The following is a 22,246-nucleotide window of genomic DNA, read 5'->3' as shown; positions in this document are numbered from 1 at the left end:
TGTCTATCCGTCTGTCTTTCCTTCCTTCTTCCTTTCCTCTTTCCTTCCTCCCTTCCTCTCTCCCCTCTTTTCCTGACTCCCTGGGCTATCATTAGTGCATTACTACATCCATCTCCTTCATATTGTTGATCACAATTGCAATTCAGATAATTATTCATGCAATTAGTCATGTGGTCAGAAACCCTGCCCGTATTGTGTTTTGCTGATTCATCAAAAGTTTCCACAATATCTGGTATACAGCAGGTACTTAATAACTGCTTCTTGATTGGATGGATGAATGGGTAGAATGATGACCGGGTGGATAACAATAATATCTATTAATATCTATTTTGTAGGACTCTTGTAAGGATTGAATGAAACAAAGCATGTAATATGTTAATACTCTAAAGTGCTCAAAAGGTATAGGTATTATTTTTCTCTCGCCCTCAGGTTCCTCATCTGTAAAATGGGTTGGGAGGTGTTGAGTACCATTTGGCTATTTCTGATTCTCTGGCTTTTCAGAGCCTGCAGAATGCCATTACCATCAGAGTTAACAGAAAATGCAAGTCCCAGCACCTCCCACTGCAACCCCAGAGGGAGCTAAGAAAGCACAAGCTTTTCTTTTGGTTCCCTCAGTTGCAAAGGCATCTGAGGGAAGGCTCAGAGCAGGGGGCACTGGAGCAGAAAGGAGGATGAGAGAATCCCAGATCCAGGCCTGGAGGCCCCAGGTCTCAGTGCTGCCTTCTTCAGCCCAGGACAGATGAACTCCACCCTTGTTTACCATCCAAGGGAAGGCAGGCAAACCTCCCTCACCTCCCATGGCGCCTCACCTCCATCTCTCCCTGTTCTGGGGAAGTCACTCATCCCCTGCTCATGTGTGTGGACTCCATTCCCTCCTTCTTCAGGCTCCTTGCTCCTTCCAACCCCAATATTTTTTCTCTCTCAATCACATTAGCACTCAAACAGGAACAAATAGCTCCATCATTTAGAAAGAGCCCCTTCCAGCGACCACCAGCTCCCCTTCACCCCATCACTGCCATATTGTCAGCAGAGTTGTCCATATTCCTTCACATTTCCTCCCTTCCATCTACTCCTTGGCCCTTGCACTTGGCCTCTTCCCTGTTCACTGCCCCGAACCAGTTATGGGCAAGGTCTTCAGTGACGGCCCCATGCTCAATTCAACAGACAAGCTCACCTCACGTGATTACTCAGGCACAAGGGCAGATCACTCTGCCCTCCTATAGGTAATTCCTTCCCAAGATTTTACTGGGGTCTTTCCTGTTCTGCATTAGCTGCTATTTGTTGAAGTCTTACTATGAGCCTCATTGATTTCACACAAAAGCCCTTTGAAGGAGAGGTGTGAAGTCCTAGATTTAAATTCCAGTTCTTCCATAGGAAAAAGATGATCTGTCTGAGCCTCAGCTTGCTCACCTATAAAATGGGACTATTAAGCAGTGACGACAGCCTGAGGTTGTTTAGGAGAATGAAATTCATGAATGAATGCCGTGTTAGAGTAAGACAAACGTGCTGGAAGTGCCGATAGAATAGATTGTGGTTCCTGGTATTGTTGCTGCTAGCTGGAGGTTCAGCTCTCTTCTCCTGCCTGTTTAATTTTTGTTCTGAGACTAATAGATTTAGGAGAAAATAAACCAAGGGACGTCTGTGGCAAAGCCAGGTAAGCTTCAGGGAATGGTTTTCATTGGAATATACTGCAAAAAGGAGCCCAGACACAGGAACTTTCTAGAATGTGGTTATGTTTTACATTTTTATAGGGGAGTGGATTACCCAGTTGACATTAACCAGTACACTTAAAATATGTGCATTCCGCTCTATGGAAATGTTACTTCAGAAAAGCTAATATTGAATTATAACCAATGACAACATCCTGAAGTACAATGATGCTTGCAACTTACTTTGAAATGCACCAAAAATTAGGAAGGATTGAGGGATGGAGAAATGGAGAGATGGACAATAAAGTAAATATAGCAAAAGTTAACATACATCACAAAATTCTATGGAATAAGTATATAGGTGTTCACTGCATAAGCCTTGCAACTTTTCTGGAGGTTTGACTTTTTTGTTTTTCAGAATAAAATGTTGGGTTGATAGGTCGGGTGGGGCAGACCAGGCTCCTTAATTTCCCCCCAAAACAGAATTCTCTATTCAAATACTTCCTGGGAGGCCAAGGCCAACCCCAAGGTAAAAGCTGTGGTTTTCAGTGCTATAAAGAAAGTTGATTTGGTTCCTAAGCCCTATAAATTAAGCAGCTGTTAGAGGCAATATTATATGCAGTTCTGGAATCAGATCAACCTGGGTTTCCACTCAGAACTGTCATGGCCTACCTGTGTGGCACTGAACAAGGCTTTCCACTCACTAAGCCTCAGTTTCCTCACCTATGAAACAGGGCTAATAAACCTTACACAATTATGTGGGATAATGACTGTGAATTTTTCACAATGTATTTTGAGAAGCTAGGGTTGAGAGTGCAGTCTTGGGACCTAGATTTCCTGGGTTTGAATCCCTACACTGCCATGTCTGAATTGTTTGACTTTGGCCAAGTTACTCAGCCTCCCTGTGCCAAGTTGCCTCATTTGTAAAATGGTGAATAACAGTGCTTATGCAACTGGACTGTTTGGATGATTAGATGATTTAAGGCAGGTAAAAGATTTGACAGAGCCTGGCACAGAGCAAGTGTTCAATAATTATTTAGTTCCCATAGGGGGCATCAGGGCTTAGCACACAGTAGGTGCTCAATAAATGGCAGCCCTGGTGGGCCAGGCTCTTGGCAGGCTGATGAGCCACATAACTGTCAAACCTCCCCAGTGTGTAGAAACTGCAAGAGTGATGTGGAAAAATGGAAGCCCTAGTAATGGCCTGGGGGTAGGGCACTGGGAATGAGCAAACTCATCAATTAAGGAATCGTTATCTGCTATTGAAAAGGCGCCAGTGTCTGTTCTGGCCACCTCAAAGCCGTTCATGATCACAGGGTAATTAATCTGTGTATGACTTTCCGCTGCAGGCTAAGGCAGCACAGCTCTGCAAAGACTAACCAACATTTCCCCGAAAGCTAACAAAGACTCATCCTTCCCCTTCAGACTGTAAAGAGGGCCAAGAACCACATGCTCACTAGGCTCTCAGAAGGACTTTAGCTACCATAGAAACAGCCACAGCTGATCACCACTGTTACCCCATCAGTCAAACAGGGACAGGCTATTGGTGGGGCTGCCACTAGCTCGTACAGCACTTTTGTGCAAATCAGAAAAAGGTGCCCACTCCTTCCTCTGGACAGATGTTCTGCCATCCAGGGCACACAACATGTGGCTGGCTTTCAGACACCACTTTTTCTGTTGGCTGTGCCAGTGCAATGCTCAACCTGCTCAACCACATATGGCAGCTTGGTGGCTGGGAAATGAGAAGGAAGAGGTCTAGTCCAGTCGTGTTTTCTTGGCTCTCCAGACTGTGGGGAGTGTCACTGGAGCATGGGCAAAGGTTTCCAGCAGGGGCTTTGGAGTCAGACACCTGGAAACAAATTGCTTTTGTAGATGTATAATTGTGGCCAGTTCCCAATCTCTCTGAATTTTAGTTCTGTCATCTGTAAAGTGGGGATGATACTGCCCTGATCATAGGTTTACTGTGGACTTCACATCACTAAATGAGATGAGGCTTGGCATAAGGACTAGTACATAGTAGATGGTCAATATATTCAGACATCGAGGTGATCCTTCAGGGGCTTCCTTTGGGCTGTGTGTCCTGGCGAGGGATGACCCCCAATCCCCACCCAAGTGCCACCCACCCTTCATGATACCTTGGTCAGGAGAAATGGGTTTTATTGGGAAAGTTTATAAACAGTATGACTTAAGGTAAGTTCCTCAACTGTTCTGAGTCTCAATCCCCTCCCCCGCCCCATAGTAAAGAGGGTATAATGACTGTTCCCAACTCATAGAGAGTTGAGGGGATTCAATGAAAACATGCATATGAAGGATGCAATACTGAGTCTGGCACAGAGGAAGACCTCAAGAAACTACAAGTATTGCTGCCTCCTCCTCTTGCTCCTTCTCATTACCATCATCATCATCATCACTTTCATCATCACCATCATCAGCACTATCAGCATCACTCTTTTCACTATCATCACCATTATCATCATCACCATCATCATAATCATCACCACCATCATCATTATCATCACCATCACCATCATCATCACCATCACCATCATCATAATCATCACCATCAGTATCATCACCATCATAATCATCACCATCATTATCATCATCACCATCACCATCAGTATCATCACCATCACCATCATAATCATCACCATCATTATCATCATCACCATCACCATCAGTATCATCATCATCGTCATAATCATCACCATCACCATCACCATAATCATCACCATCACTATCATCATAATCATCATCACCATCACCATCATCATAATCATCACCATCAGTATCATCATCATCATAATCACCACCATCATCATCATCACCATCACCATCATAATCACCACCATCATCATTATCATCACCACCATCATCATCATCATAATCATCACCATCACCATCATCATAATCACCATCAGTATAATCATCATCATAATCATCACAATCATTATCATCATCATCACCATCATCATCATCATCACCATCATCATAATCACCATCAGTATAATCATCATCACCATCATCATCACCATCATCATCACCATCATCATAATCATCACCATCATCATAATCATCACCATCATTATCATCATCATCATCATAATCATCACCACCATCATCATCATCATCACCATCACCATCATCATAATCATCACCATCACCATCATCATAATCATCACCATCAGTATCATCATCATCATCATCATAATCATCACCATCATTATCATCATCACCATCACCATCATCATAATCACCATCATCATCATCACCACATCACCATCATCATAATTATCACCACCAGTATCATCATCATCATCATAATCATCACCATCATTATCATCACCATCATCATCATATCATCACCATCATTATCATCACCATCATCATCATAATCATCATCATCATTATCATCATCACCATCACCATCATCATAATCATCACCATCATTATCATCGCCATCATCATCATAATCATCACCATCATTATCATCATCACCATCACCATCATCATAATCATCACCATCACCATCATCATCATCATCATCACCACCATCATGATCATCATGTCTGGTAGCCCCAAGAGACAGAAGAGGAGATAACAGTAAGTGTGGATTCCACTAGCAAAGGAAGAAGACTGCAAGTGGAAAGGATGAGTGAGACAGGGAGAGAGAAGAAGGAAGAATTTATATATAAATTGACAAAATCTTAGAATTGGAAGGAACATTGGAGGCTAACAGTCTACAGTTTCATTTTACAGATGGAAAAACTGCAGCCCAGAAAGGGGAAATGACTTGTCTAGGATAAAGCAGTGAATCTGTATTGCAGCCTGTGGGAGACTCAGTCTTTCTTCTCATTCGCTGTTACTACAGGAGCCACCAAGGGTCCTCAGTGATGAGGGATAGAGATGGGTCATCAGAACGCTCCCTACCCTGGGAATTCCTTCTGTTGCCCATCCAGGAACTCTAAGCCTGGTGGAGTTCATCATCGCTGCCCTCTGGCTTGCATGGTTTTCTCCTTGCTGCAGGCTGTGTGGGACGGACTGGCAGGGACACGTCTGGGAGGGAAGCCATTGGGAGTGTATCTGGGGTCCACTGGGGAAGGGCCTAGCTCACCTTGGACTTGTGTCTGGTACACAATGAAGTAACTAGGAGTTCCACAGCTCTCAAACTCCTCCGCGCTGCACTTCTGGGCACAGAGCTGCTCATCCTCTCTGTCATGGAGTGGGAATCGGGTGGTGGGAAATCCACAGTGGCAGGCGGTGCCTGCAAGAGCTGCCAGCGGGTACTCCTGGGGATGGAGTGGGAGAAGAAGAGGAAGAGAGTTGCTAAATCCCTGGACAGCTTCAGACTCCAAATGGAGAACAGGATTTGCATTCCAACCACTGCCTTCTCTGTCAGTCTCCCTCAACTTGAGGGTCCCCAAATTCCATCCACAAACCATGCTTTTATGATTTTGCCCTATCTGTGCACCTACTGTACTATTGTGTACTTATTAGTTTCCTTTAAGTCGATTCACTTTTCGAAACTTAAATTTCAAAGGATACTTTGTATTGCTACCACTAATAGTACTTGTGGGCAAATAGCACTTCCATACATCTCCATACTGTAAATGCACGTAATACAGAAACAAAACAAGTGATTAAATTCTACCTAGGCACTCTGGCCAACCAAGACTGTGAGCCTGGGATTGGCTCCATTTTTCCTGCATAGAGAGTAGTTAAGGGGGAGAGGTGTTGACGCTTAAACACTGAGACAAAGCTTTCTCCTGGAAAGAGAACTGAAAAAGAAATCCCTTTCTCATGGTCATGCAATACACCACAGTAAATGCCCCCTTGGTGAGATGGTGAGATAAGACCCATGCGTTGGGAAAAGCTGTCTGAGTCTGCTCTTTTAAGGCAAAGGAGATACTGATACCCCTGTGTACCCAGAGTCTTTGTTGGGAGAGCTGCTTCTGATTGCTTTATTTGTTCTATTGAGCAGCGAAGTGGGGGCAAGATGGACCTGAGATCTGGTGGGCACGGGTTTGTCTTTTGCCCCATTTACTTATAAACTGGACCCACCACCCCTAGTTCTTTCTGGTAGCTGGCCCAGGAATAATCAATCTGGTAGCAAACCAGGGTCACACTTGTGTGGCTGGATCCAGCCAGCTTTGCCACAGTAGCTTTAGTTTCTTTCCTAGAAGATATTAAATAGGAACTGTGGCACCTAGCTGAAGAGCAGAAGTGCTGATATACCGGAGGGTCAGCTTGGGCCATGACTGATGACATTTTCTAAATAATGAGAATCCTTGAGCCTCCTCTGACACCCTAAACCTCAGACCCTCTATCACGACACATGCAGTTATGTATCCCTGTCCACTTGATCACCTTAGTTTCTTTCCTTTGCCCCCTAAGGAGATCAGAGAAAACAGGAAGAGGGAGGTTTGCAGGAGGACCTCTTGTTCCCACATACACACCCTCACTTCTCTCCAGTCCTGGGTACAGTCTGACACTTTGCTACGCTAGTTTGCCCCATGATTTCACTGTCATGTGCCTGTTTGTCCCCCCAACTCCAGGGGATCTGTAGGTTTCCCCAGGGCCCTCTGGAAGTGAGGGAATGCCATGTGGGTGGAGGGATTCCTGCTAAGGGGAGAGGTGAACCAAATGACAGCCAAGCCTCCTTTAATCTCACAAATGTCACCTCCCATCTTCTAGAATGCCTCTTAGGAGTACAGCAAGTCCTTAAGAAATGCTTGGTTATTTGAGGTAGGCTGGTCCCTCTTGAATAGCTGTGGGAAGCCTCTCTGGTGGGGTCACCAGGGTGGCTCAGAAGTTTAAGAGCTTGAATTTGGAGTCAGTCCCCAGTGTGAACTCCAGCTCTGCCACTCGCTTCTGCTGAGAGCTTAGGCAAATGACTTCACCTGTCTGAAACTTGGTTTTCTCATTTGTGAAATGGGACTGAAAATGTCTAACTCATAGGGTTGGCCTGAGAAGTAAACCGTATGATCCACGGTGCAGAGGGCTACATGGAGGATGTTCTCAGCAAGCAGCCACTATTGTGATGCTGCAGCCTTTTAGACTTCCAGAGAAATGCTTCATGCATTAGAAGCCCAATGAGAGAAATAGCCAAGCAGGATGACTCAGAGCAGATGGGGGCATCCAGGACTCAGGGTGTGGTCTGAGCACCCAGGAGGTGCCACAATGTAGATAAAGCGAATGCCTGCATCCTTGAGGATAGAGATTGTATCTTGTTACTTTGCATCCCCAGCACTAAGCAGGAGTACTGACATACAGTAGGGTCTTATTAAATATTTGAAGATTTGGTGTGATGGTGATATTAGGACCCATGCTTTGGGAAAAGCTTTCTGAATTTGTTCTTTTAAGCCAAAGGAGATACTGATACCTCTGTGTACTCAGAGTCTTTGTTGGGAGATGTGCTTCTGATTGCTTTAATTGTTCTATTGAACAGTTAAGTGGGGGCAGGATGGACCTGAGATCTGGTGGGCAAGGGTCTGTCTTTTGCCCAATTTGCTTCTAAACTTGACCCACCACCCCTAGTTCTCCCTGGTAGCTAGTCCAGGACTAATCTGGTAGCAAACCAGGGTCACGCCTGTGTGGCTGGATCCACTGAGTCTGAGAACACTCAGACAGCTTTTCCCAAAGCATGGGTCCCATATCACCATCACACTAAGGGGGCATTTACTGCAGGGTATTGCATGACCGTGAGAAAGGGATTTCTTTTTTCAGTTCTCTTTCAAGTCCTGCAGAAGAAAGCTTCTTCTTGGTGTTTGAGCATTTATACCTCTCTACCCTCAACTACTCTCTAGAATGCCCAACCATCTTTTGGTGGTGGAGGAGGTATGGTTCTCCTCTGGACACTTGAATAATTAGCTCATTTTGAGAAAACGCCGGAGCTCCTTGGACATTGCTGAGTGCCAGTTATGTGCCCAGTTCTGTGCTGGGGATATTGAAGGGGGGCACAAAATGTACAAGGCATAGCCCCTACCCTCCAGGAGTTCACAGCCTGGCTAGGGAGGAAGTATAAACAGTCAGACATCTAGCACCTTAGGCCAAAAAAAGAACATCCAACCCAGGTGCTATCCAGTGCCCAAAGCTCTGGATGACACTGCTGCCTGGCCTCTGCTCGCACCCGTCCTCCAATGGGGAACTGCCTCTGCCCTAAGGTGGGACTGTCCTCACCTTTACTTGGTAATTTTTTCATGCTTCTAAGCCAAGTTCAAATGTCACCCCCTGATATGGTTTGGCTGTGTCCCCACCCAAATCTCATCTTGAATTGTAGCTCCCATAATCCCCATGTGTCACGGGAGGGACCTGGTGGGAGGGAACTGAATCATGGGGGTGGGTTTTTCCCATGTTGTTCTCATGATAGTGAATAAGTCTCATGAGATCTGATGTCTTTAAAAAGGGCAGTTCCCCTACACATGCTCTCTTGCCTGCTGCCATGTAAGACATGCCTTTGCTTTTCCTTTGCCTTCCACCATGATTGAGAGGCCTCCTTGCCACGTGAAACTGTGAGTCTATTAAACTCCCCCTTTTTTTAAATGAATTACCCAATCTGAGTTATTTCTTCATAGCAGTATAAAAATGGACTAATAACCCTCATTCCTAACTATTCCTTAGTATTAAAACTCACTTCCTCAAAGGCAGGAAAATCTATTCTGTGTAGCTCCAGTCCGTTAGATCCACGTGAAACGGTCACATCCCTCTCCCATGTCATAGATCCCAGTCAGCGACTGCATCTATCCCGACTGAGCTGTTGCTTCTCCAGCCAAGCATGTGGTTCCTTCAGCTGTGCTGCACTGTCCCCCTCACCCAGAGTTCCGTGGGCCCCACCCTGTGCTCACCTTCTCAGTGCAGAAGTCCACGCACTTGTCCACGGACATGTTCAGCATGGCAGCTGTCACGGGTAAGGCCAGGGAAAGGTTGTCAGGCCTGCGGAAGCAGCCCCGGAACACTGCACTTCCATCTGAAGAACCAGAGAGAAGAGGACCAGTCAGATATACAAGGAGCCAGATCTGGTTGGGAAAACCACCTTCTGAAGAAAGCCCAGAGAAGGCAAGAGTCTTGCCCAAGGTCACAGAGCAAGCCAAAGCAGAGATGGAAAGAGTGGCTATGTTTTCTGTTCTTGAACATGTCTGTTCATAGTCATTGAGCTCGATACATCAAAGAACGTTCTCCTCAGCCTTGGCCCCTTTGTCAACAACCCAGGTCGCTGAGATGACATTCTTCCTGGGCCATGCTATCCCACTTTCTTTGTCGGATTCCCATGCCTCACTTCCTCACTCCCAACCATGGCAGTGCCCCATTCGGGGAAATTATCAAGTGCACAGAGGATTTGTGTGATTTCATCAGGGCTGAGTGTTTGAGGACTGAGGGAAGCAAGGGGTCTGGAGCTGTCCTGTCCTTACTCACTACTACTAGGGTTCTCCTCTCCCTTTTGTTGCCCTGGGCTTTAGGGGAAAAGTCCTGGGCCTCAGAACTTCCTACCTACCCAGTACTGGGCACCAACAAGCTGCAAGGGACTGACGTGTCAGAGGGAATCCCTTTAAGAAAATTTAACCCAGAAATAGTGCAGCTACACAATAAAAAATTTGGAGTCCATTGTCAAATCTTCAATAGAAGTCATCTCTTAAGAAAATATTCAGAAATGTTGTCTTAGGCTGGGGCTACTGAAGCAGAGCCTGAGACAAATGTTTCATTGAAGGTGTGCTCTCAGAGAAAGAAAGCGGGAGGCAGGACCAGACAGAGCTAAGTAAGGACGTGATCTCAGCTGGGTCCCATCTCCATCCTGGCCTCATGGCAGGGATCAGGAGGAGGCTCTGGATGAGAAATTGCACTACAGAGTTGGCCCCACCTTAAGGAAAGGGGGCTGGCTTGCCTTGGCCTTGTCCATCCTGGTCTCCAGTATCAGTCACTTTTTGGCTGTGGGCTGTGCCCCAGGGTGGGGCATAACTTCCTGCGAGGGGCTGCTTGCTTCTGATAGGCCCAAGGCTATTTTGCAGAGAATGGGGCAGTCGTGAGCCACTGATTGCCACCAACAGTCACCACAGGAAAGGGGACTGGGGTGGGCGCCTATAGCATCCACTACAGATGTGCGCAAAGATTTATCAGTAAGGTTGTTCACTGCAGCATTTTAAAAATTAACAAGTGAAGGGGTAGAAACAACCTAGGTGTCCAGCATGAGATAATTGGGCCAATAATGTCTGGAATGACAACACACAATGGAATTCTATTGAAGGTGGAATTCCATTGAAATAAATGGTATTAAAAGTTATTTTAGCCAGACGAAGATGTGTTTAAGATACAAAGTTAAATAAAAACTGAGAATGTAAAATCCTACATGTTATAAAATATCAATTTTATAAAAAATTAATCTCTAGAGAGACATATACCAATGTGTTAATAACCGTGATGTCCCTGGACAGTAGGTGTGAAGGATAAATTTTATGTGTCAACTTAGCTAGGCCATGGTGCCCAGCTGTTTGGCAAAACATTGGTCTAGATGTTGCTATGAAGGTATTTTCTGTATGTGATTGACATCTACCATTAGTTGACCTTAAGTAGAGGAAATGATACTTGATAATGTGGGTGAGCCTCATCCAATCAGTTGAGGGTCTTAAAAGCAATCCTAAGGCTTCCTGGAGAAGAAGGAATTCCATCTCATGATGGCAGCATTCACTGCTGCCTGAGTTTCCCGTGTGCTGGCCTGTCATATGAATTTCGGACTTGCCAGCTCCCACAATCGCGTGAGCCAACTTCCTTAAAATAAATCTCTTAATATATCTATCCACATATCGTATTGGTTCTAATCCTGTTGGTTCTGTTTCCCTAGAGAACTCTGACCAATCCAGTAGGAATATAGGTAATTTTTATTTCCATCTCTTTGTAAAACTCTTTTCTAACTTTTTTCTACAATGAATATGTATTTTTATGTAATAAAGGCAAAAAAAGTGAAGCCAAGGCAGGAGGATTGCCTGAGGCCAGGCACTGAAGACCAACCTGGCCAACATAGTGAGCCCTCCATCTCTATTAAAACAAAATTTAAGTGGCCGCTGTTAAATCTTTTGAAAGGCTGGTGATATACATTTACAATTGGGTTATTTCTCAAATTCTGAGTTGTATATACCCTTCGGGAAGCATAGCCATCCACATAAAACAAAGGGCATTGTTAACATGGTGTGATGAAAACCATCAGCACAAGAACAGACCCCATTTATTGAGTCCCTATTATATGTCATCTCCTCTGCTGAGCACTTCAGAAACGTCAGCTCATGTCACCTTCTTGAAAATCCTGCAAGGTTCATTGTAAACTCTCATTTTACAGATAAGAGAAACAGGGCTTTGAGAGAAGAGGTTGCAAGACAAATCTAAGGACCCATCGTTTGCAAAAACTTACTGAGGCTTAGAAGCGAAGTGTTAGCCCTTGGAAAAAAGCAAAGCAAGTTGCAAAAACCATATGTCTCTCTCTGTAGCGGTGTCTGGGTCTATCGAGAGTGTAAAAGCGTTTTTTAGCATACACATATATATTTACATTTATGTGCAGAGAAGAGGATATGGAATAACTCCCTGAGCAGAAGGGTGGGGGGAGGGTGTTTATGAATGATAATTTTATATTTTAGCCATCAAAGACACCCTAGTGATTCTTTCTACCACATGGCACCTGATAGGCTGAAGTTGCTCACTGCAGTGACAAGCCAAGAAAACTAAGAGGACATTAGGAATTTGGTTAAATGACTAATTTCCAGGGCATCCCTCAGACTCCTGCTGTCTTAGCTTTCTGGGTCTCTGGCTTTATCCTGGTGAGACAAGTGGCAGTGGTAGTGGTGATAATGTCAGGATGCTGCTCATCTGCTCCGTGGTCCCTCCAGGCCTCAGTTTCCCCACATATAAATGAAGACTGGGAGTTAAACTGTGCAGTGACTCTCATGCCTACTACCCTGGGAACATTCAAAGAAGTGTGGGAACACCTTTGATGGCTCCAGTGGTTTGAGGCCACTGGCACTTGAAGGGCTGGGGCTGGAAATGTGCATGCCTGTTCTGCACAGGACAGCCCTTCAACTCCTAAATGAGCACGTGCCACATCCCAAATGCTACTAGTGCCCTGTAGAGAAACACTGGACAGTCATCCATTTTGTGGCCTGAGTTGCTGAGTGGGATGCCCTGTAAGGTCACCTAGAGCATGATGTCCATAGCATGTGCCATACACATTGTGTGTGTGTCTGAGTTTTCCTCTATTGCTCAGGTTGGAGTGCAGATCTCGGCTCACTGCAACCTGCGCCTCCCAGGTTCAAGTGATTTTCCTGCCTCATTCTCCTGAGTAGCTGGGATTACAGATGTGTGCCACCACACCCAGCTCAATTTTTGTATTTTTAGTAGAGATGGGGTTTCACCATATTGGCCAGGCTGGTCTGGAACTCCCGACCTCAAGTGATCTGCTTGTCTCAGCCTCCCAAAGTGCTGGGATTATAGGTGTGAGCTGCCACACCCACCGGGGAAGTGGGCATTTGAGCTAAAGATTTACGGCAATGAGGTGGGAAGTCCCAAGCACTGTGGATTAGCTCTCACTTAACCAGAAAACTCAACCGGATGCTAAGTCAGGTCACTGGGCAACAAGATGCTAACTTTCCCTCTCTTTCCACTCCACTTGAATCTACTGAGTTCCTGCTAATGCCAGGCTCCATGCTGGGAACTCTGGGTCCACTCAGTCTGCACAGCACCCATAGGTGATAGATGCTATGAGTACCTCCATCTCACAGATGATAAAACTGAGGAAGCTGAGGCAGGCTCGCTGGCTTCCAGTGTTACAGAGCTGGCAAACAACAGGGTGAGATCAAAGCCAGGTTTCCCTGTCTCCAAAGCCTGTGCTTCTTCCAATAATAATAATACTATTATGAATAGATGCTTATATTAATATAATATTAGCCCAGTGCGGTGACTCATACCTGTAATCCCAACACTTTAGGAGGCAAAGACAGGAGGATCCCCTGAGCCCAGGAATTTGAGATCAGCCTGAGCAACATAGCAAGACCCTATCTCTACAAATAATTTTTTTTTTTTTTAATTAGCTATGGGTGGTGGTGCATGCCTGTAGTCCCAGCTACTCAGGAGGCTGATATGGAAGAATTGCTTGAGCCCAGGCAGTTGAGGCTGCAATGAGCCATGATCATGCCACTGCACTCCAGCCTGGTTGACAGAGTGGGACCTTGTCTTTAAGAAAATCATAATATTTTTGTGGTTGTTATTGCTACCATGTACTGATTGTATGGTATGTGATGGGAAGTAGGCTGAGTTGTTCACACATGTGTCTCATTGAACTCTCCCATTCACCCTGGTCATATGGGGCTCCCCATTTTCACAGATGAGGAAACTCAAGGCTCAGAGGACTGAAACTGCTTGATGTGAGTCACCCAGCTTGTAAGAGTCAGACTTACATCTTTGATATTTATCAAGTGCCGGGCATTGTGTAAATGCTTGATATATCTTATCCGGTGGAACCTTCCTAAACCTTAGCAGGAAGATCTCATTCTCTCCATTATAAAGAAGAGAAAACAGGTGCAGAGGGGAAGTGACTTGCCCAAGGCCATACAGCTGACAAGTGGCAGTGTCTGGATTTCAACCTGGGAATGTCTGAACTCCAAGTCTCTACTCTCCTGGGCTGTCCCTTTTTAAAAAGCCACCCCTGGCTTTAGCATTTCACAACAGTGGGACATTGATTTTCTCTCTCCCACCCTTCATGTCCACTCTGCTTTTCACCACAAATCATTCAGAAAGTCAGGGCTGTCACTCTGAGGTCGCTTGACCCCGGGTCTCTAGAACCAACTTCAAATTGTTAACCTCCCTCTTCCTCACCAGAATCCTATTTGAGGGACCATCATGAAATCCTCCCAGGTCGTAAGCTAGAGCTTGGAGGGTTGCTAAAGACAGTATTTTGGGGGTTGGAGCCAACAGAGGCCCCTTTAGGGCTAGGGCAGTCCTGGGTACCCTTGTAGGGATCCCAAGCCCACCAACTCTTATCCTCTAATGTGGGTCCTTTCTTGAGTCCTGTTCCACTACCCTGGTGGGGTCTGAGGCCCCCAAAGCAGTGTGTTGGGAAGACACAGTCGTGTCTGAAGAAGTGAGTGGTGTTTGCACATGTGTGTGCATGTGTGTGTGTGTGTCTGTGCATTAATGGGGCAGGAGAGGCTGTGTGAGGGCACTTGTGGGTCTGGCTGCACTGAGATTGAGCAGTGGGATGTGACACTGAATGTGTGTCTGTTGCTGTGCACACAGTGCTCATCTGTGTATGAAAGGGTGTGAGTGATGATGTGTGCATCCCATGTGTATGTGTGACTATGCTCATGCCAGTGTGAGTGCAGATCCACCTGTCTGGGCATGTGGATGCTGACCTCTGAGAATGCAAATGTGACCCTGTAGACCATGCTCATCTGCACATCGTGGGTCTATGGGGGAACATAGGAGTCTCTGGCCCTGTGCATTTGACTGTGCGCTTCTGTAGATAACTTGTGTGGTTGTGCATCAAATCAACCTCTAGGAGGGCGAGTCTTACCATAAGGTGTTTGTGCACGTGGAGACAACAACCCCAGGGGCTCTCTCTGGGTTGCCTGGCAACCAGCTGGCTGAGAAGAGGGCTCCTATTCTCCTAGTAGAGGATGAGGCTGGGCTTCAGCCAGTCCCTCATGAGCCCGGTTCAATGCCACCAGGGGTTTGACATTTCCCAATCATCCCAACGGCTGGCACCTAGGTTCAGATGAAAATACTTATTTCCCAGTGCAAGGGGAAATGCACCTTAAGAAGAGAGAGTAACTGGATGGGTAGATTCCTCTGATGGAGTGCAGCCCAGATAGAGTCTTTTCCCAGGATGCCAAGAGCACTGGGGACCCTTGCACCTGGTGCCCACAGCCAGGGACACTGCTGGTGTCTGTCCCAGTTGTTTTCATCACAGTGGATCTCACATACAAGTCATCTCTATATGGGAGTATGCATGTCTGACTGTGGGCATGTGAAAGCTGAAGCAAGCCCAGGGTGGTCTTTGGGGTCCTTCGCCCTCAGGAGTCACCCTTGTATCCTCTAAGAGCATGACCCCAAATAATCAAAGGCACTGGAGCATCACTCAGGGCCTGTGGGTGGCACACATGCATCTTCCTCTAGCCTTCCTTGGCCAAGCGCACTGCCCTCTCCCCTGTCCCTAAGCTGGGCACCCATCTTTTGGGCTCAGTCTGCTGATGGGTCATATTAACATGCATCTCCAGATGAGCTTCAGGGGACCCACCGTGACCCAGAGCCCCAGGAGAGGCCTTCCATCCTGGCACCACACCAGAGAGCCATGGCATTTCCCTGGACTGACAGGCTCAGGGTGAGCCATCCTGGTTGAGGAGCAGAAGACTTAGTGATTAGGAAACATGAATTCTCATTCTGACTCTGTTTCTCCTCTCTGGAACTCAGCATCTTCAGCTGTAAAACGGGGAACTCTCCTTCACATGGCACCTCTGCCCTTCCTTGTCTTTGACCATGGGCAAGTTTCCTCTCATTTCAGAGCCTCAATGTTCTCATCTCTAAAATGGGTGCATAAATATTGGGTGAATCATTCAGAGATGGACATGGATAAACTTTGTGAGCTACAGGTACTAGAGAGGGGGCAGTCAAAGGTCTGTCTCCTTACCTGCTGTCCTTCGACTGAAAAGAGGGGGAGAGCCATGTGGAATCCCTAGGCTGGCATTTCTCCATGTGATTTCTTCCAGCCTGCCTAGATATTAGGAGGCCAGAATAGGAAGAGGAAGGAAGTCTTTGTAGATCCAGCTCTGCAGAGACTGGCCTCCCTTTGACATTTAAACACCTGCTAATGAGTCCCTGACTCTCCCAGCTTAGAGAGGAGGGCTAAACTGAATGCTCTGAATACCAAATAAGGTGAAATTTTTAGAGGACTTAAAGGGCCCAAGATGGATTAGAAACTACTACTGCGCACCTCTTTGGGCAAGATGTGTTCTGGGGGTGCGGTGAGGGGATAACAGTTTGGGAAGTCAGTTCCAGGAGCAGTTAATCTCCTGGGTGGAAGGCATTCCTGAAGTCTGGCCTATTTTACTTTGTGAGGAAACTGCGTGAAGTCACAGAGGGCTTCCTGATGTCCAGCAGAAGGTCTGGAGAGCTTTCCAAGTCAGGAAGGGATTGGTTTAGCTTGACACCTGGGACCTGGGGAGCTCTCTGGAGGCCATCTCCCTCTGCAGGTGGCTCTCCACTGTCTTGGTGATCTGGACACAGAATACACATGGTAGCCAAGACATTTACTCTCCCCACTTCCCTCATTTCCTCCATCTGTAATGTGGGTCACCTGGCCCTCCCCTTCAGTGGGTGAGAGACTCTTTCATCTCTTATGTCTGAAAATGAAAGGGAAGTGGCAAGGGAATCCCTTGGCTTCCCTGACACTCTCCTGTGGTATAAAGAATTCTGGATTTCCATAGCAGTGAAAAGATGCTTTCTTGCTTGCAAAAGGCTCTGGTGTCCCGAGGTAAGGGCCTTGGCTCTAAGTCAGACAGACCTGGGTCAGCTGCTTATTGAGCTGTGTGCCATTGGGCAGGTGTCTTCACTTTGCTGAGCCTCAGTTTTTCTCATCTGTATATGAGGATTGTAGTATCTACCCTGCACAGTTGGGGTGAAAGTCTATGCGATGGCATTTACAACAGTGTCTGAGACGTAAGTACTCAAACCATGCCACTTCTTATTCCTTTCTCCATCACTTGCCCATAATATGTGGAGGGTGGCTAGAACCCATGCACTGTTTGCTGTCAGTGGTCCATTAATATGCCTCTGTTGGCATTTGCCATTCCATTATAGGCTGATAGTGACCATGACTCTGCCTTAGGGCCTGTGAGGGACAGGCTGGGCCTGCCAGGGAGTTAATCTCCCCAGGAGCCACCCTCAGCCAATGATGGATGAGAGTTGGAGAAAAATAAATACAGCAGCTTTCTGTTCCTCAGGTGAAACACGTCTGAAGTTTGTTCAATACCATCCCCCAGAGCTCTCCAGTGGGGTTAAGCTTCCGTTGTCCTCACTAGAGACCTGCTTTGTCAGGGACCCTGTATTAGCTTTCTTCTCCATCTTACCTTTCTAGTCCCCTATGGGTGCATCTTGGCAACACCTTCCAGGTAGCCAAGGTTCACATCCCTGTTTTGGGAGAACCCAACTTAAAACATCTTGGATCTTTGAACACTTTCAATCACAAGGAAAATCCACAGATTTCAGGGCCATTGCTTTTCACAGCTCATAGTCTATGTGAATGGTACTCCCTGGAGTCATGAATGACAACAGCAGTAGCCCTGGATGGCATCTTCCTAATAATCAACCTTTCTAAATAATTGCCAATGATGGCAATAATAACAACAGCTGTTTACTCTATGTCATTAGTGCTAAGTATGTTGTGTACATTATATCTCAGTTAATCCTCACAACAACCTATGAGGTGAAAAATATTATTATCCTGTTTTATAGGCAGAGATTCAATTACTTTTCCAGGTCACACAGCTGGTAGGGAGCAGAGCTGGGATTTGACCCCAATCTTGTTTGACATCACATCCTAGTTTCCCATCTCTTTACTATCCTGAAGAAGGTATGCCCATTTTAACAAGTTGCGCTCCAGAGACCCCCATGCCAGCTACCTGAATTTTCCAGAAATCCTCTCAGGCCCCACAGTGGGAGTCCAGGGATTGCAAAAGCCCATGCCCCACATTCTGACAATGTCAGCTCTGCATTGCCAGGCTAGCTGGGATGGTACATGACCTCAGCAGCTTGGGCTTTTTACTAGCAAGAAGCAAGCAGAGCAACTGTTCATCAACTCCCTTTGCTGGGGGCAGACGAAGAACAGCCCGGAACCAGCTGCAAGTGTCTCTGAAGTCCTATCATCTCTTTGTTCTGGAGCTTCACAAAAATGAGGTAAATGTCACCTGGCATCAGCTTAGAGGCAGCTGTGGAAGAGTTCTCCTTGGTTTGAAAGAAGCCACCACCCCCTGGGTAATTAGGCCAAGCTCCACTGCATTAAAGATGCGGTGAGGAGGAAAGGCAGTGAGCTGGAAGCTGTTAATGGCTACCTAGCTACCTATAATCAGAGAGAGATTGAATTACACAAAGAGCCTAACTGTCCAAAGAGAATTCAAGCCAGCTATTTTTAGACATTACCAAAGGCTCCTGTGGGCTGTTGGAAATTCAAATCGCTTGAATTGGGTGCTTCGCAGAGTGAACTGGGGAGTTTCCATTAGGAAAAAGCTACTCTGTAACAGGCACTGTGCTAGGTGCTTTCTAGTCTTTTCCTCACTTGGTGGCCACAGAAATTGTGAAAGATTGGGATTGTCTTCATTTTATAGATGAAGCACCTGACACCTAGAAAGAACGAGTGGCTTGACCAAAGTCAATACAGCCATCAAATGAGAGAATTGGGATAGAAACACTATGCCTGATTCCAAAACCTGCATTGCTCCCAATATTTTCCTGTCCAATGACCTAGATTTTGCTTAGGGGAGAAGAGCAAACCAATTATCTCCCATCATGATGCAGAAGAAGAAATATTTTCTCTTATTCCCTTGGCCCTACAGAGAAGAGTTCATGGGGTCCCATATGAATTATGAAATTCGGGGCTCCCAGACCTACAGCAAAGGGAAGTAGAAGAAGCCTCCAGGCCTAGCAAAGAAGGAGTTAGACGTGGTCCATTCCAGCAAATGTGACTGTTCCCTAATCATCTGAGGGTTCCTCTCAGCAGAAGTAGTTGGAATGGAGGATCAGTGAACATAAAGCAAAGCACTGCACAAAATTCTCCTTCTAACTCTGGGAGACAAAAAATTGCCAGAATTAACAACAGTACACAAAATCCACCATGTAAATTGTGAACCATAAATAAGGTATCTATTTTTTCAGTGATAGTGTAAGCTTCATAATGTCTCCACTAAACTAGGAAGGAAAAAACAAAAGGAAAAAAGTGCAGATCCCTGGGAGAGGCTGGTTTGCCATCATTGGGGTTTTAGGCAGCGCTAAAGGGTGGTCAGCACCATGGACAGCCACCCTTGGGACTCAGGAGCCCTGTTCTGATGAACTTTGCAACCCAAATCTTGCAAGACTCTTTCAGGCAAATGAAATTTCTTGCAACATCCCATAAAGCCATAATGTTCTCAAATCACCAGCAGGTCTCTACCCCTGGGAGGAGAGCTACACTTGCCGACACATTTAGCAAACTGCTGTGAAAAATGTAATCTGACCAAGAAAGAAGTCCATTTCTCGGTTCTTTTGTAACAAGGGCAAAAAGTCCACGTGCCCGAGAGTCAGTGTCAAGGCAGAATAGCAGGGTGCCTGCAGACATTTGCTCTGCTAACCTTTTAATGCTCTCACTATTATGGGAGCATTCCATCACCTCACCTCAGAAACACCTAGGCTGGCATCCTGTGCGAGGCAGATGCCCCACCAGAATGGTGTTTGGGAGATAATAAGATTCCTTTAGATCTCTTCAGTCATTAAGAGTTCTGTGCCACTGCTTAGGAAAACACAATTAGGACACAGTGTTAATACCAACTAATGACTCTACAAATGAAATCTGGTTTCTGCCATAGCTGTTTGCTGGAGCACTCACTCATTTCTCTTGCCTGATGTAATACATGCCAGAGTTGTGTGCCAGTGACTTGGAAGGCATCCCTTTCTGACTTATTTGTGTACAAAGCAAATCCTAGGCATAATCCTAGGAAATCGAAGATGCCACTGAGTCAGAGCAAAGACATTGCAGATTTCACATTGCCTAGAGTCTGGAAACAAGGTGAAAGGAGGGATCAGGGGTCAGGGAAGGGAGGAGATGAGCTGGAGCCAAGGAGTTCCCCCAAAAGAGAGAAGATGGTGTTCTGAACCAAATTCCAGGGTCAGGGTGTCTGCAACACTGTGGCAAGTGGGTACCCTAACTGGGATTCATGGACCTGGGTTCCAGCTTATGCTCAGTACCTAAGAGGCACAGTAGCCTTAGAAAACCCATGCCTGCCAGTCATTTCCTGCAATAGGCACCAGGCTTTTGTGCTCTCTTTTATTTGCCTAATTCCTCTCCCACTGCTTGGTGATTTGTCTTGAGTCTGGGTATCCTCCTCTTCTCCGCCAGGAAACAACCTTTCAAGCCTCTCATCAAATGTCCCCTCCTTTATCGAGCTGCCCTCTCCTTTATGGAGCCTCCCCCAGTGCTGTTCAATTTAGCCATTTCTATTCTCTGAGCCACAGTTTCTCCAATGTAAAATGCAGACATCAGTGAGAAAGGTGCTTCCAACATAGCATTCAACACATGACCTTTGCTGACTCTGGACTTTTGATCATGAATTAGAACCCATGGCTGTCCCCTTCACCTGGAATCCTCTTAGAATGCGATTCAGCTCAAAAATTGCTCCCTTGGCTCTTGAAGACAGAGCCCCTGCAGTCCCCTGGGTCTCTGGTTCAACCAATCCTACTTGTATTGGGTCTGCACAAAATTATCCTTCTAACTCATGGTTGAACCAATTCCATTAGTATCAGGTCTGTTGCCCCATGAGATGGAAAGCTCCTTGAGGTCAGGCATTGTGCTTTACTGACCACTGAGCTTCTGCATATCTCATCCACAGAAGAGCTCATCAAGTGTTTTGGTTCAATGAATGGTTCCTGCACTCTCTTTGTATACCATGTTGCCAACTGGATTTGAAACATTGTCAACCATCTCTCTCCTTGTCCAAGCTGCCTTCCTTCTAAGTCTCAGTCTTGGTAGCCTCGGGATTAATAAGGCTTAGATTTTCTTTTAGGGTCTCCAGCTGAAGGTGCTCAAGCTTCAAACCTTATATGGTGATGATTCAGAACAACAGTGACGAACTTTAGAGAATCCAGGACTCCACTCTCAGTAGAAATAAGTGTGTTTCTTCCTCTTGGACATAATACAAAAATGCTATTCTCAGATGGTACAAAGCACCACCCAAATAATTGTGCCACACAGAAGGGGCAAGTGAGGGGTGCAGAAGCATTCCTGCCAGCAGCTCCCCAGCTGACCCATGGTCAGTGAAAGTGTTATTATGTAATACAAGGTGATCACAGCAGTATGTGTGTGTGTGTGTGTATCTGAATGTGTGTGTGTGTGTGTGTGTGAGAGAGAGAGAGAGAGAGAAAGAAACGGGGGTGGAGAGAGGGAGGAAGAGAGAGGGAGGAAGGTGAGGGAGAGAAAGAGGAAGAGAGAGGTGGGGAGAAGGAAAGAGGGGAGAGAGAAAGAGAGAAAGAGATATTGAGAGTGTGTCCAGGTTATTCAGCCAACCTGAACATTAACCAAAAGGAGGTCTGGCTAGTGTCTGCCTAATGACATACACAATCCAGTTCTTGTTATCTATCTCATTTTCATCCACTAGGATGTGTTACTGGCAGCAGCTTTCCCTCTAAATATCCCTGACTTTAAGGTCATCTCTTCAGATGGTCCAAATGTTGCTATCAAAATAACATAAATATTGACATAAAGGCGATCAGCTGTAAAGGTGATAAATCTGCCACTAAGTTAAAAACTCGTAATGTTAGCAGCCAAACCAGAAAGCCACTCTATGAACATTCTCTGGCCTGGATTTCATGTGCTACCTCGGTCC

General features: G+C 46.0%; 1 protein-coding gene across 2 annotated transcripts in view; it reads right to left on the bottom strand.

Moving 5' to 3' along the window:
* The window catches only part of WSCD2 (WSC domain containing 2), a 126,134-nt gene that overhangs the window by 20,542 nt on the left and 83,346 nt on the right, over nucleotides 1-22,246 (bottom strand). For both annotated transcript variants that reach the window (XM_025403393.1, XM_025403394.1), the window contains 2 exons: nucleotides 9,494-9,615; nucleotides 5,764-5,938 (listed from right to left, as the gene is read on the bottom strand). In XM_025403393.1, coding sequence (XP_025259178.1) covers nucleotides 5,764-5,938; nucleotides 9,494-9,615 — 297 coding nt within the window. The remainder of the gene's footprint in view (nucleotides 1-5,763; nucleotides 5,939-9,493; nucleotides 9,616-22,246) is intronic.

Source organism: Theropithecus gelada, chromosome 11 (genome assembly GCF_003255815.1).
Source record: "Theropithecus gelada isolate Dixy chromosome 11, Tgel_1.0, whole genome shotgun sequence".
Taxonomy (NCBI): Eukaryota; Metazoa; Chordata; class Mammalia; order Primates; family Cercopithecidae; genus Theropithecus; species Theropithecus gelada.
Note: the sequence above shows the minus strand (reverse complement) of the source record. Positions and strands in the feature narration are given on the sequence as shown.